This window comes from Mercenaria mercenaria, chromosome 7 (assembly GCF_021730395.1).
Source record: "Mercenaria mercenaria strain notata chromosome 7, MADL_Memer_1, whole genome shotgun sequence".
Taxonomy (NCBI): Eukaryota; Metazoa; Mollusca; class Bivalvia; order Venerida; family Veneridae; genus Mercenaria; species Mercenaria mercenaria.
The window spans coordinates 84,249,478-84,265,343 of record NC_069367.1 but is presented as its reverse complement, the minus strand read 5'-3'; the positions used below and the strand labels follow the sequence as shown (position 1 = coordinate 84,265,343).

General features: G+C 36.2%; 1 protein-coding gene across 10 annotated transcripts in view; it reads right to left on the bottom strand.

The window, feature by feature from the left end:
• Positions 1–15,866, bottom strand: part of LOC123553742 (uncharacterized) — a 46,236-nt gene continuing 30,370 nt past the window's right edge. For all 10 annotated transcript variants that reach the window (XM_045343347.2, XM_045343350.2, XM_053548837.1 and 7 more), the window contains 4 exons: positions 14,891–15,033; positions 11,388–11,555; positions 5,817–5,948; positions 1–4,319 (listed from right to left, as the gene is read on the bottom strand). In XM_045343347.2, coding sequence (XP_045199282.2) covers positions 3,757–4,319; positions 5,817–5,948; positions 11,388–11,555; positions 14,891–15,033 — 1,006 coding nt within the window. In that variant the 3' untranslated portion in view covers positions 1–3,756. The remainder of the gene's footprint in view (positions 4,320–5,816; positions 5,949–11,387; positions 11,556–14,890; positions 15,034–15,866) is intronic.

Below are 15,866 nucleotides of genomic sequence, written 5' to 3'. Positions count from 1 at the left end.
AACATTACACAAGTTTATTTCTTTAAAGTCGGTATTGATTTTTACATACATTCTTAGCTTAAAGCAACATGTGTTTATCGACTGCAAGTATATACATAATGTGTCTATCAAACATAACAGCATCTCAATACATTAAAAACAACAAAATAATGGAAAAACTGAAGAATAAAAAGAGCTGTCCGTAAGACAGCGCACTCGACTTTTCGCAGCGTTTGACTCTGAAGCAGAGTTTTGCCAGTAAAATTAAAACTTTAACAAAATAATTCTAAGTTAGAAGGGGCAAAACTCAGTCAAAATTCAAATCGGAGTTAAGGGGATTGTTTCTGCTGTTGGAAACTTTGATAGGAAATAAGCATTTTACGTTTCAAGTCAGAAACTTTGGTAGTAACAGTGATATCTGACTTTTTATCTGAAAATTTTTAAAACAAAATTCTTAAGTTAAAAGGGGACATAACTCTGTCAAAATTAAAATCAGAATTATGGCAATTGTTTCTCCTGGTGTAGACGTTGATAGTAAATATCTATTTTATGTTTCAAGTCAATAGCTTTTAAAGTAACAGAGATTGTTTCTCCTGGTGTTTGACTTTATCAAAAACTTTAACCAACGGCGATGGGGACGGCAACACTGACACAGGGGCGAGTGCAATAGTTTACTTATTCCTCAAAAAGTCATGCTAAAACAGAGCTAAATGTGGTCCGTCGCCTGACGAGAGGAAATGATGAGTAAAAAATATGGCATCCAGGAAATGCACGTAATATATAAAAACTACAACAAAGGCATCCTAGATAAAAAAAAATATGGACAAGAAAAACACATACTAGCATCTATTTAAGTCTTGTTTCTAAGACAAAGTTAAAATATAGAAAATATAGACTAAGCAAGTATAAAAGGGGTATCATTTTAAGTTTTAAAAGCCCTATTATAATTGTAAATGAGAAAACAACTTACAATGAAACTAGAATTGTGTTACAGACACAGATGCCCCCGCAACATGAAAAAGGAAAGTCCACAAGCATGGTACTGCTAACAAACTAAAAGAAGGACCCTTGGCCCTATTTATTTACAAAAAATATTGTAGGAAAACCAGAAAATTTAGTAACCTGTATATATAGTTAAAATAGGCTAAGTTCAACCTAGGACCTTTCAGCTTGTGAAATGGTTATTGTGCATGTTATTTATTTATTTATTTGGGTTTTACGGCGCACTAACACAGTATAGGTTATATGGCACCAAACAGGACTAAAATTTTGGTTTCACATCCCATTTACATCGAAATAAAAACATGAGATATGGAATCAAAATTTGCATACATGCTGGAATCACAGAGTTACAGCAAAACCAAGTGTTAAGACCCTATTAGTCGCCTCTTGGTTTAAACAATATTTTATTCATATATATTTACAACATGAAACGTTACATAGTTACAGCATGAAGGATTGAGTAGAAAGCCAAGCTTATTTGAAACTCTCTTCTTTGAATTTGCCTGGGAATCCAGTCTGACAATTTCTAACTTTTTTTCTACCTGCAAATTGACAGTCTGGGGAAACCTGTTTTCTGACCGCAACGCCACCTATATTACACCCGAAAATGCGGGTGTTTGATAAAGAACGATAACTTCTGAAAGCAATATTCCATGGCTAAAAATAGAAACGGAATTCTCAAGGAAAAGACAGATCAGAATCGTGTACTTCCAAACATTTCCGGGCCATAGACAAATACAGTTTGTACCTCCCATAGCTTTTACAGCAAGTTGTAACAACTTTTAAATTTGTCAGTATAAACTTAAATTTGCGTCATAGCTATCAAGGTGTTATATTAATGCAGACCTAGTGATCTACGAAAATTGCCAAATTTTCGGCAACATTGCCTCGTTTTCGTTTCAAACAAACGCATATATGATCACATGTTAATTAGGCTAATTATAGAAAATCGATAATCAGTAGTGACATGGAAACTCCTTCAGATTTCCCCAGGCGTTGATAATATTAGAAACTCGATGAATGCCAATTAACACTAATTAGCGCAAGTTGGATCTCCAATGCATAGATATTAGGTATGATTTCTTCCTTCTGACAAAGCACAAATATTATCAACGGCTTCCCAGGCTAGGAGTATCCCAGTAGATGTAGATGTTTCTATGTTTGGATAGCTGGAGCCCTAGATAACTGGAAATAGTTTGCTCATCCCCTTGCATATTTCAGCTATAGGTGTTTGACTATATAATTTACTTTTGAGTAGTATAAATTTAAGTATTTATGTAAATACATCTTAAGTTTTCTGTTATATTAATGTTATATTCCTTCTGTAGCAACATCAGCTTCTCTATCCATTGTCTCTTTTATTCGTGGCAGCAATTCTCTATTGCTTAAAGACCTTTCCGAAGGACTTGTATCATATCCACTTTCTGGTGAGCCGCATGATGTATTCCGGTTACTTTTCGGTTTTACAACTACATTTTGACTTTCAGTCCCATTTGCAGCCATTAACTTGGTGTTTTCTCTATCTAACTGACTATTTTGTTTATTAGTTGGAATGTATGTGGCAGGTAGCTGCCCATTTGTTTGTCCTTTAGCATAATCATTTACTAAACAATTTGGTGGAGAAACTGAACCTTAAAGTCACTAAAACCAGATGACTGACTTGAAAGCACAACATCATGAGAACTTTAACCACTTTCAGAGGACGGGTATGTTGTTCCCCTGCCAGAGCGATTTGACCCAGTGTAGCCAGATTCACTATCAAATGATCCTATTTTAGGCTCCTCAGCCGGCATTGTGAATATGTCTTCCTTGGATTTTATTTCAGTTTCTTCTTCAGGAACTTCTTCATCATCTTTCTTTCTATTGCTTTGAAAGTTCTGTTGATTATCATCAGGATTAATTATATTATCCCCCTGCATTGGAAAATCACTGCTTTCTTTATGATGTACATCTGTCACATAAACAAAATCATTTTCTTTTTCTCTTCCAATATCACCTCTAACAATGCCATTTTCATTCTGTATAGTCTGTCTATTTGCTGGAGGCACCATTGTATGATCATTTTCTGCATTATGATCAGCAAAAGCTTTGTCAGAGTTGACTAAAGTTTGAATCCCATCTCCGTTTTCCATGTGGCAAATTACGTTCCACCTCATTAGATTCTTCAAATCTGAAAACATTGTCTCTGTTAGGACTGAACTCTCCTGTATCACTCATTGGACTATGTGGTGTCGAAATTTCACTTTCTTGGGTACTTTCTAACAGAGGTCTACTACTTGATGAATTCCTATGTTTATTACATATGATGTTGAAAATTCATAAACCAACACAGTTTTGTCAAAACATGTTTCGCTTTAATAAGCTTCTTCAGTTGACAATAACATACACAATGATACGTGAAATACGGAAATGACGTTGACGCGCCAAATGGACGTCGACGTTTAGACGCCAAAAATGGCTGATAAAAGTGCATCATGAAATAATACGTCTATGAATGTTAAATAATATACATTATTATACTATTTTTCAATGTAATAGTTGTAGACGTTATAATTTAGATAATACACATAAACTCATCATTAATTAACTGGATCAAATGATACATGAATTTCCACAGAGACTCGGCCAGTAAATAATATTCAAAGAAGTGGAAATAACAGTTAATTATTGAAGATTCAAATACAAAAGTTTTAAAGGTAGAATCTAACAGAGATTCATTTTAAAATTCATAAAGCCACGATAAAGGCACACTTTTAACATTCCATGAGTAATTGATCAGAAATGATTTTCAATGTTCACGCCCCTGTGACCTTCACATATAAGTGACCCCATATGTTTATTACATTCACTTTCCTCAGCCTGCTGCTTTTGTTTCACAAATTTTGGAATTTTATTCTGAAGTGAGCACCAGAAATTTTCCATCTTTCTAATATTTTGATCATCAGCTGGTACTTTAATCCTTGGCAAAACTTTCCAAAATTTCAAATCATCATCTATTGCTTCTGCTTCATTGTTGTGATTTTCATTTAACATTTCAACCCTATCATTATCATCAACGGACCCTTCATTTTCTTCAATATTTCTTCCATTTCCTAATTCTCTTGGAATTAATTTTTTTTCCTGCAGCTCATGTATATCGTTAGCATCTCGAGTCCACTCCATGATTTCTCTTGGATTATAGTTTGCTACTTCAAGAAATAATATATCTTTTCCTTTCCTTTCAGTAATCAATGACTGAAGGAAGAAATTTGCAAGACCTTCATTTCTCAAAGCATCAGAATATAGGAACATAACCACAGCACATTCAGCAGTCTTTTTAAAAACTTCGTGTAAAATATCTGAAAAAGTAATAAACCGAAATAGTTAATTAGCAAGAACGAGTGTTGAGTCACAACAAGCATCTATTATAGTTAATTGATTTTGTCTTTTAAAATTCCATACATATTCACCAAACATCAATCAAGTATCAAAGTTTGATTTGAACAACGATATGTTAGGTTTATAACATACTTTTTCTTCCCAGTCATATAATTCTGGAGATGAAATAAGCCTGCTTTAATAAATCGGGCACAGGACTGCTAGAGACTGTTTTATGATGTAAACTGGACGATTTTGAAGAAAGGAGCATGTCTCCCCCCAAAGCATAGTAGTAATAGGCAAGAAGTCAATCAGCCTCTGGCCTCTGTGACCTTGATCTCTTATGGAATCAACAGGGGTCATCTACTCGCCATGTCCAAGCATGCAATTTCAAGATTCTGGGTCAAGTGTTTCTAAAATTATTGATGCGAAACAGTTTTCCATGTTCAGGCCTCTGTGATGGTGACCTTTGCTAAAGTGATCCCAAAATCATTAGAGGTCATCTACTATACATGTTCAATCATCCTATAAGTTTTAACATTCCATGAGTAATTGATCAGAAATGTTTTTCAATGTTCACGCCCCTGTGACCTTCACATATAAGTGACCCTAAAATTAATATGGGCCATCTGCTCTGAGTATCCAGCCATCTTACAAGCGTTCAACATTCTGGGTCAAGCGGTTCTTTAGTAATTGATCGGAAATGGTTTTCCATGTACAGGACCTTGACCTTTGATGGAGTGACCCTAAAAAACAAAAGGGATATTTACCTCATAAGCCCTCCAGCCCTATGAAGTTTGAAGGTTCTAGGTTCAAATGGTTCTCTGGTTATTTATCAGACATTAAGTGTGACAGATGAACGAACAAACATAAATACAATATGCCTTTCCCCCACTATGGGGGAGATAATAATATCTCACCACCACACTTATCACTTTTTAAAAAAGTGTTTTCACCATAATTTGATATAGAAACCCTTGCCTCTGTAATGGTCTCATATCATTTGAACAAACTGAAGACAAGAGGTCCTTTGCCACAGTTAGATGACAATGCATAATGTTGTTCATGAGAACAGTAATTTACAGTAAAATGCTGATGACAGATGATAATCAGAAGACACCAGAACCAGGTTCAGATGAGCCACAAATAGTGACTTTTTTGTCAGGTTGTAAAATATCACATGTAAATTCAAAACTAAAATATGTTGTTTTATCACTGAACTTCTGCATGAATAACTAACTATTTTAACAATGATATAAGGACTGCCTATCTTTATGGGGAAGGAATATTTCAGGTATCACTATATACATTATTTAAGGATACTGACAACCTTTCCAAAGACAGCTAGACTGCTTCCTCACATGACTGAGATCAGCCACTGATGAGGCTCAACAGGCAAAATCCTAAACCTCCAAGAGCCTGTTTTGACTGAATTCTGGAGATAAAGAAAATCTTATAGAGCTGAAAACTGAACTCACTCTCATTTCCCTGTAAGTCAGCATAAATACAGACTTTGTAGTTTTTGTCCATCAAGTATTTTTTGATATTCTGTGCTTTCACTTCATCATCATCGGCATGATATATGAACAAGTTGTAGTTATATTCCTCATCTGTAAATAAAAGAAGCAAAGTCAGTGAATTGGTATCTTTCATCAAACAGGAAACTGTTTCTATGTGGAAAAAGCATTCTCTACCAAGATGGCTTTAGGTCGCTCACCTGATAAACACATCATAAGAGTGTAAATATGTTTTGACATAGTGATGTCATGGAAACAAATATTCTGGGCCAATTTTCATTTGGATTGGACCAAAAAAGTGGTCTCTTGAGTTTAAACAAGTATTTTCTTTGATATGGCCTAGTGTCCTAGGTTTTGAGGCCAGATAACCCATTTTCAGTTTTGACCTAGATTTCACCAAGGCAATCATTCTGACCAAGTTTCATGAAGATCAATTGCAAAATACAGCCTCTATTGCATACACAAGGTTTTTCTTTGATATGACCTAGTGACCTACTTTTTGAACCAAGTTGACACACATTTTATCAAGGCAATTATTCTGAAAAACTTTCATGAAGATCAATTGAAAGATACAACCTTTATCTCATACACAATGTTTTTCTTTGATTTGACCTAGTGACCTTCTGTTTATAGGTCACAATAGCCTAAATAGTTTTCCCTATATATTCTATATAAAACTGACCTTTTTCAAAGAGCTACCAAACATAGCTAGACCCATTTCAGAGATCAAATCCTTAACTCATTTTAAAGAATTATGATAAAACTGATATAAAATGAAGAGAAAAGTAGGGGTCATGTATCTTCTAAGAGAGATTTCTCTGGTCACATTTACTTACTGTAAACTGACATCAAAATCACACTGCTGTGACCTGGAAGTACTTCTCATATTAAAATTGAGCTTGACTTCACCAAATACAACCTGCTCTCCCATTTTTCCTACCAAAATGTCAACAATACATCCACAATGAAATTTAAACAAAAAAATAGCCTCAATTTAGACCTCTGTTGCCATGCCAAGTGAAAAATTAGTGTTCAAATACCTGGCAGCCATTACGCGACTAGACCAGATGGCTCCCACGCTGGTTCCTTTAGTTTAGTTAGGCCTTAATTCTAGATGACCCATATTCAAATTCAACCTAGATTTTATGATGGCAAATATTCTGACTAAATTTCACGAAGATCAACTAAAAAAAATACAGTTTTTATCGTATAAATAAGGTTTTTCTTTGATCTGACCTGGTGACCTAGTTTTTGACCTAAGTTGACCAATATTCGAACTTAACGTAGATTTTATCAAGGCAGTTGTTCTGATTAAATTTCCTGAAGATCAATTGAAAATACTGCCTCTATCGCAAACAAAAGTGTTTTCTTTGATTTGACCTAGTGACCTAGTTTTTTTTACCCCAGATGACCCATTTTCAAACTTCTAGATTTCATCAAATTAATTAGTTTGATCAAATTTCATGAAGATCAGTTGAAAAATACAGTCTCTATCACATACACAAGCTAAATGTCGACAGCCGACTGACGACAGACGCCAGACATCGAGCGATCACAATACCTCATTGCTCAGGTGAGCTAAAAACCCTTAAATGCAACTTAAATTTGGTCTCTATGAAAGCTACTCAGTCCTTAATTTCTGATCAAAAATCATATTTCAATATTTAGTGACAATGTCTGTTACAAGACCCAAAATGCAAACAAACAAGAGGGTCATGTTGACCATGAATCGCTCACCTGAGTATTATGAGCCACCTGTTAAAAATGGCAAACTGATGTTAAAATATTAGAAAGTAGGTCAGAAGGTAATATTCATGGTCAATGAAAGTCAGTTTTACGATCAGTGTGCAAAACTGTACACGTTATCCAAATTTCAAGGCTGTATCTTAAAAAACAAGAAAGTAGGTCAGTAGGTCAAGGTCACAGACAGGTGACCCCTAATCACTTGGGGTACTCAGGTAATTATAATTAAACAGTCTAGGAAATATGATCTGATAATTTTGAGGTATTTATTCCTATATAACTAATATAACAAGTGACCCCCAGGGTGAGGCCTCTTTTTGCCCCGTGGGAATAGTTTGAACATTCTTGTTAGACATCCACTAGGCAATGCTACATGCCAAATATCAAAGGCCTAGGCCTTGAACTTTCAGACAAGAAGTTTGTTCCCCTATATAAGTTTATGTAAAACTTGGGATCCCCGGGGCAGGGCCTCTTTTCACCCAAGGGGCATAATTTGAACAATCTTCATAGAGGACCATCAGATGATGTCACATGCCAAATATCAAGGCTCTATGTCTTGCGGTTTTGGACAAGAAGATTTTTAAAGTTTTTCCTTTTGGTTGCTATGGCAACCAGAGATCTGCATGGAATTCAATTCTTTGAACACTTTTGAAAGGGGACCATCCAAGGATCATTCCTGTAAAGTTTGATGTAATAATGTCCAGTGGTTTTCAAGAAGAAGATTTTTTTTAGAAAATGTTGACGGACGGACGACGCACGAAACATGACAGACAAAGGACATTAAGCAGTCACAAAAGCTCACCATGAGCCTTTGGCTCAGGTGAGCTAAAAACTGGTATCTATGAAAGCTTCATATATGCCAGGTTTGGTCTGCTAACCATATTCCTAACTGAAGGTATTGTGAGGACTAGAATGTGTCTGTAGGACACAGGGTGTGCCCCCCACTGGTACATTTATCACAAATAAAGGGCAATAATTCAAATGTTTGCAGTCTTAATGGGGTATAACCCCGACAAACATTTTGTGAAAAGGATTCATTATTCTAGGCCCTATACCTTTTGAGCTATAAACATCACAAACAAAACGTCAATCCATTATTTTAGCTATTTCAAGGGCCATAACTCTCAAGAAGAATGCCAAGTGTGCAAGGTCACATCACGTTAAAGACTCCAGCAAGGTTTCCTGAATTTACATCTAATACTTTTTGAGCTAGGCACATAATTAGGTGAAAAAGTGCATATTTTTTCTATTTCGGGGGCCATAACTTTAAAAATAGGGGGTGGAGCCAGCCAAATAAATAATTAACGGTGTGCAAATTTATATCATGATAAAGACTTATGCAAGTTTTCAACCATTTAATAAATACTTTTTGAGCTAGGTGCGTCACAAGGTGAAAATGTACATTTTTGACTGTTTCAGGGGCCATAACTCTAAAAATAGGGGACGAACCCAAATGAAAAATTAAAGGTGCACAAGTTCATATCATGATTAAGACTCATGCAAGGTTTCATGAATCTATATTAAATACTTTTTGAGCTAGGCATGTCACAAGGTGAAAATGTGCATTTTTGACTATTTCAGGGGCCGTAAGTCTGAAAATAGGGGGCGCACCCAAATGAAAAATAGAGGTGCGCAAGTTAATATCATGATTAAGACTCATGCAAGGTTTCATGAACCTACATCAAATACTTTTTGAGCTAGGCGTGTCACAATGTGAAAATGTGCAATTTTGACTATTTCAGGGGCCATAAATCTGAAAATAGGGGACGGAGCCAGATGAAAAATAGGAGGTGCGCAAGTTCATATCACGATTAAGACTGTTGTAAGGTTTCATGAATCTATATCAAATACTTTTTGAGCTAGGCATGTCACACGGTGAAAATGCGCATTTTTGACTATTTCAGGGGACGTAACTCTGAAAATTGGGGACGGAGCCAGATATTTACCCTATCTCTTTGTGGGGAATATTTATGTCAAGTAATGTCAACATTTCTTCATCAATGGCAGAGTTATGGACCGGACACGAAACAGACCCTGTTAACCTTTAACCTCCAAATGTGACCTTGAACCTGGAACTAGGTATCTGGGTCTTACACACGACATCTCTTCTCATTATGGTAATCATTTATGCGAAGTAATTTTAAAATCACTTTATGAATGACAGAGTTACAGCCCGGACAAGAATTTACACGGACGGAAGTATGCAAGAACAGACGGACAGACAGTGCGATTTTAACATGTCCTCCTTTGGGGGATAAGGCTTATACGCTCCATTGAGTGCTCATATGTTTAAATACAATTAGTGGTTAATTCCACCTTCATATCTTAATTTTATTTTTTTTTAGCCACAGTCAATACTACTAGTAACACTTGCAGTCTAATTGTGTAGTGTTATGTTTAGAAATCAACTTGGGATTAAATCAAGGATGTAAAATCTACATGTAACACTTTCACTAAAACTTTTGAGATAAAAAGTCCAACAACTCTGGCATAATGTAGGCCAGACTTACTAAAACTGACAAGTGAGGTCATCTCATGATGCAAAGCATGTGTATAGAGTTTAAAAACTTTTGGTCAAGTTGTTTCTGACAAACACGCTTACATGCAAAACGTTTGCAAGATTTCTATGTTAAAAAGGAACAAAATGTTAAGCAAAATAAAAGCTAAAGCTACATTACTTGCCTTGTGGGGTTATCTTATGATGCCAAAGACTAATGTGGAAGTTGGCCTTGCAGTTTCAGAGAAAACTAGAGATGCTTTTGAGAAAAGCGCATGTCTTCCACAACTGCCCCTATGAAAAATGTCTAGTTCCTCTAGATGGCTTAGATAAATGGACCCAGTTAGACGGCTTGGACGAGTGGACTCAATCAGTAATTCAAGGGTCATAATTCAAAAGTGCCTGGGCGGATTTGGCGTGTTTTCGAACTTGGCTTTATGGTCAAACACATTTGTTCAAGTTTGGTGAAGATCGGATGAGAAATGTTCGACTTAGAGTGTGGACAAGCTTTGTGACAGACAGACAGATAGACAGACAGACAGACACACACACAGACTGGAATAAATCAATATGTCTTCCACACCACTGTGTGGTGGGAGACATAATAACGGCAAGTATTAAGTGTCCCCTTAAAAAGTCCAGAAAGGGGCACATCTTTGTAAACATGGAAACAGAGCCAAGAGACATGTGCATTGCTTTTTCGATTATCACATGTAAAGTGTCAATCTATTTCTATATTTAGTAACTAAGATACTAACTTACATAATTTGACCAAATGGGCACAGCTATGATGTCACAGACAAAAAATTGCAACAGCTCTATTTTAATACTATTTAAACTATTTGAGCTAAACAGCACTTTTAGTTTCTTTTATAAGTCTTCATTCATCTTACATAGAGGATATTACATGAGTGCCTTTCCTTATAGAATTTATTAAACGAGTTGGACAAAATAATAAAATGCGATGCTCTGCCAAACATTTTATCAATTTTATTCAACGAGTTAAATAAATTCAATGTGGAAAGTCACAAACAGATTATTCTTTTTATCAGTTAGCTTTATTTGTCGAAAAGTCGAAAAGTCAAAAATTCTACTTTCTTTTGCAGCATAAACAAGTCTGTCTGACCATCATCTCCTATACTATAAACGACGTTGACGTCAAAGCTTTCATTACACTAGTGTATTATCATTTATAAGTACACTCCCGTGACGTCAAAAGTAATCAATATCAAATTCTGTATACTAACTATCAGATGTACTATTTACAAATATAGTGAATGTTATTTACTTACTGTTAATGATTTTAGGACCCAGTCTTGCTATTCTGCTGCTAAGGTAAAGCCTAATCTGAGGTCCATACAGGCAACGTATACAGAGTACTACACTGATGACAATTATTACACCCAGTACACAACCTCCAATTATCAAACCGACATCTAACCATGGCATCTTAGGTTTGTCTGAAAATTAAAAAAAAAAAACAACGTAAGAACAGCTAAAGACCTTAATAGAAAATGCCACAGTTGCCTATATGTATATAGGGCAAAAATTTCCTAAGGGCAGATTTTTTTAAACTTTGTGCACTGACTTGGAAACAAGTTTAAAACAGAAATGTGTATTAAAGATCACGGGTACTCAGACAATTACCTGCCCTTGAAAGAAGATTTTTCCAATATTTTGGGTTCCTATGGTCTGTTTTATTTCATATTTCTGTTTTTGATTTGACTCTATGTCAGTGAAAATTATAAAGGAGAAATTCCTTCTGTAAGAACAATTTTGCCCCATGTCAATATGGAGACTTGCAAAATGTCCTCAACTACGAACAAGCCAAAATGATATCTAAAAAAATAGAGAAAAGTGGAAACTTCACAGGCGCTCAACACGACAAAAACGAATATGTTGCAGGCTCGGTTTGATTGAGCCTGTTCATGGACGGTAGTGGAAATGCAGGCTACCGTCCAAGCTCTCTAGCCCGGGCTGAGCAGAACACAACATTTAAACATGCCAAAAGTACAAAAAACAATTTAGAGACATCCGCAGATGTATGCAAAAGTCCTACTTTTTCCCATGGACTGAATTTCTTTAAACTTTGTATACTGAGTGCAAATAAAGTCTGAAACAGAAATAAAACAAACAAAAAAACCAGTTCTCCCACCCTGATCTTGGATCATCTGCCCTTGAAAACTGGATTATTTTAGTATTTTCTGATTTCAAGGACAGATAACTTAAGATCATGTCTAAGTACGTAAGATTTTTAATAAGTATTTCCTGTTTAAGTTTGATTCTCAGTCAGTATACAAAGTTTAAAGAAATTCTGCCCATAGGAAAATTTTGGCCTATATACATATAGGCAACTGTCTCATTTCCCCTTAAGGACATATTTTTGAAGGTTGTAAAATTTATTACATTAATTATTCTTCCCTGAATAACTTTATAAACATTCAGCTGTTCATGTATTGGGAGGAAACATATATAACGCTCTAGGGACACCTGACATGAGCTTGTTGTATAGGATGGTGCTCTTAAGATGACCGTGAACTTCGTGCTAAGGTGAGCTAATAAAACAAAACCAAACAAAACAAGTGAATGAAGTATTGCCATGCAATACAAAATCCCCTTCTGGTAGGCACCTACTTTTCTTTACTCTACTGCAGTATAACACAATGAACTGATATCTGTCAATGATGTATAAACAATATTGTACCATTAAAAAGTTATCATATTAGTTATTCATAGAAACAACAAAGGTAGAGATAGGTCAAAATACACCTAAAAATTGGATGTAACATGCATGTTGTACCATAGAAAAGTGGTCTCGAGTTTTCTCTACCGCCAGTAATAAAAAAGTTACAATAAAATCTATTTATAGTAAAGACAAAGGGACGTTATTCTAAAGTCCAAGTTACATCAAAATCCCTCCATGCATGAAGAAGAAATGCTCCCTATAAAGTCATTCTTGAATTTGACCTTTGACCTCTGAATATGACCTTGACCTCAGACATAGGAACCTGGTTCTTGCGCATGACATGTTGTCTCATCCAGGGGAATATTTGTGCCAACTGATATCTAAATCCTGTTTTGCATGATAAAGTTATAGACCGGACAGGAAAAAAAACTATTGACCTTTGATCTCAAAGTGTGACCTTGACCTTTAAGCAAGGGTACTAGTGTTGCGCATGACACGTAGTTTTATCATGTGGAACATTTATGCCAAGTAATATTGTAATCCCTTGATGGATGACAGAGTTATGAACAAGACACGAAATTGTGGAAATTGAGTTCTGGATCAGACAGGAGAAAAACCTTATTGACCTTTGACCTCCAATTGTGACCTTGACATTTGAGCTAAGGGTCTGGGTTTTGTGCATGACATGTTGTCTCATCATGGGGATCATTTGTGCCAAGTAATATTAAAATCCCTTCATGGATGGCAGAGTTATTGACGGGACAGGAAAAAAACTCTGTTAACAATGACACCCAAATTGTGACGTCTGGATCAGACAGGAGAAAAATCTTATTGACCTTTGACCTCCAATTGTGACCTTGACATTTGAGCTAAGGGTCTGGGCTTTGTGCATGACATGTTGTCTTATCATGGGGAACACTTGTGCCAAGTGATATTAAAATCCCTTCATGAATGTCAGAGTTATGGGCCGGACACGAAACAGACCCTGTTCATGCTATGTTAACATTTGACTGCTAAGTGTGACCTTGACCTTTGAGCTAGTTGTGCATGATACATCGTCTCATTATGAGGTAATTCGTGCCAAGTAACGTTAAAATCCCTTCATGGATGGGAGAGTTATGCACCGGACAGGAAAAAGCCCTGTTGACCTTTGTCCTCCATTTGTGACCTTGACCTTTAAGCTAGGGGTCAAGGTTTTGCGCATGACATGTCGTCTCATCATGGGGAACATTTGTGCCAAGTAATGTTAAAATCCCTTCATGGATGGGAGAGTTATGGACCGGACAGGAAAAAAGCCCTGTTGACCTTTGACCTCCAATTGTGACCTTGACCTTTGAGCTAGGGGTCTATGTTTTGCGCATGACAAGTCGTCTCATCATGGGGAACATTTGTGCCAAGTAATACTAAAATCCCTTTATGGATGGGAGAGTTATGGATCGGACAGGAAAAAAGCCCTGTTGACCTCCAATTGTGACCTTGACCTTTGAGCTAGCGGTCTGGGTTTTGGGCATGACACATCGTCTCATCATGGGAAACATTTGTGCCAAGTAATATTACAATCCCTTTATGGATGACAGAGTTATGAACCAGACACGAAATTGCGGACAGACGGAAGGACAGAATAAGGGAAAAGGGCATTCCTATAGTCCCCGAAACTGGTTTTCAACCAGTAGGGGACTAATAACAATTTCTTTTTTTATCTGTCTTGACAGTCTGATAAACAAACTAATTTGGATGTTATTCATAACATACATCTGATCTTACATTGAGTAATTTATAATTCCTTATAGTTTAATAATGAAACCTTAACCAGGCTGCTTTTTGTACATCCTGAAAATTAAAAAATCGTATTATAACCAGGCTGTTATTCTCCCTCATGATGTAAAATCAGACTTTTGTTGTTGTCCTGACATATAAGAAGCTTTTTATTCATCTTTCGTGACAAATAACAATACTAGGCTGTTATTTTCAGTTCAAGCATAAATTAACCAGGCTGTGATATTCTTCTGGATTCACAATTGACAGCAAAATTAATTAGTGATTTATAAATTTATACCAACTATGCATTGAGGTAAAATAAATATAACTTATTGCAATTATTATTTTTACCCTTTTTAAAAATTCTGACTTTCACAATGGTCTGTCCCTCCTTCTTCTGTGGTGTTGCTAATATACAAGAGAATGTCCTTTTAGTATCCTCTTCCTGCACAGATGTTATTCTCAATGTTGCCCGTATCATGGTCCCAGCTGGGCTGAAATAATTATGATATACTTGAGAAAATGAGTTAATAATACACATAAAGAAACAAGTTAATAACATTACACATACCAGAAAGCAATCTTTCACGCAGACACCATTCCTATCCACACGTTCAACTTCTATAATGTCAGCATAGTGTCAAGATGGTAGAAAATCCAACAGTTTATAATAGTCATGATCTCATGTAAAATATAAACTGGAAATAGATGATACTTGTAAAAAAAAGCGCATGTCTCCCCAATGCATAGTCGCATATGCAGGAAGTCAAAAGGGGACAAGAGCAAAAGTTAAAGAGACACTGATGGTTGGTTGCAACAGGGATTACCTACTTTGTATGTTTAATCAACCCACTAAATCTCAACATTCTGGGCCTAGTGGTTCTCAAGTTATGAAGTGGATCGATTTTCCTTGTTCCGGCTCCTGTGACCTTGACCTTTGATAAAGTGACACCAAAATCATCCTATAAAGTTTCAATGTTCTGGGTCAAGTGGTCTCAAGTTCCTGACTGGAAAGGTTCTCCATGTTCATTTATTTATTTATTTGTTTTGGGTTAAACGCCGTTTTTCAACAGTATTTCAGTCATGTAACGGCGGGCAGTTAACCTAACCAGTGTTCCTGGATTCTGTACCAGTACAAACCTGTTCTCCGCAAGTAACTGCCAACTTCCCCACATGAATCAGAGGTGGAGGACTAATGATTTCAGACACAATGTCGTTTATCAAATAGTCACGGAGAACATACGCCCCGCCCGAGGATCGAACTCACGACCCCGCGATCCGTAGACCAACGCTCTTACCTACTGAGCTAAGCTGGCGGGTTCTCCAT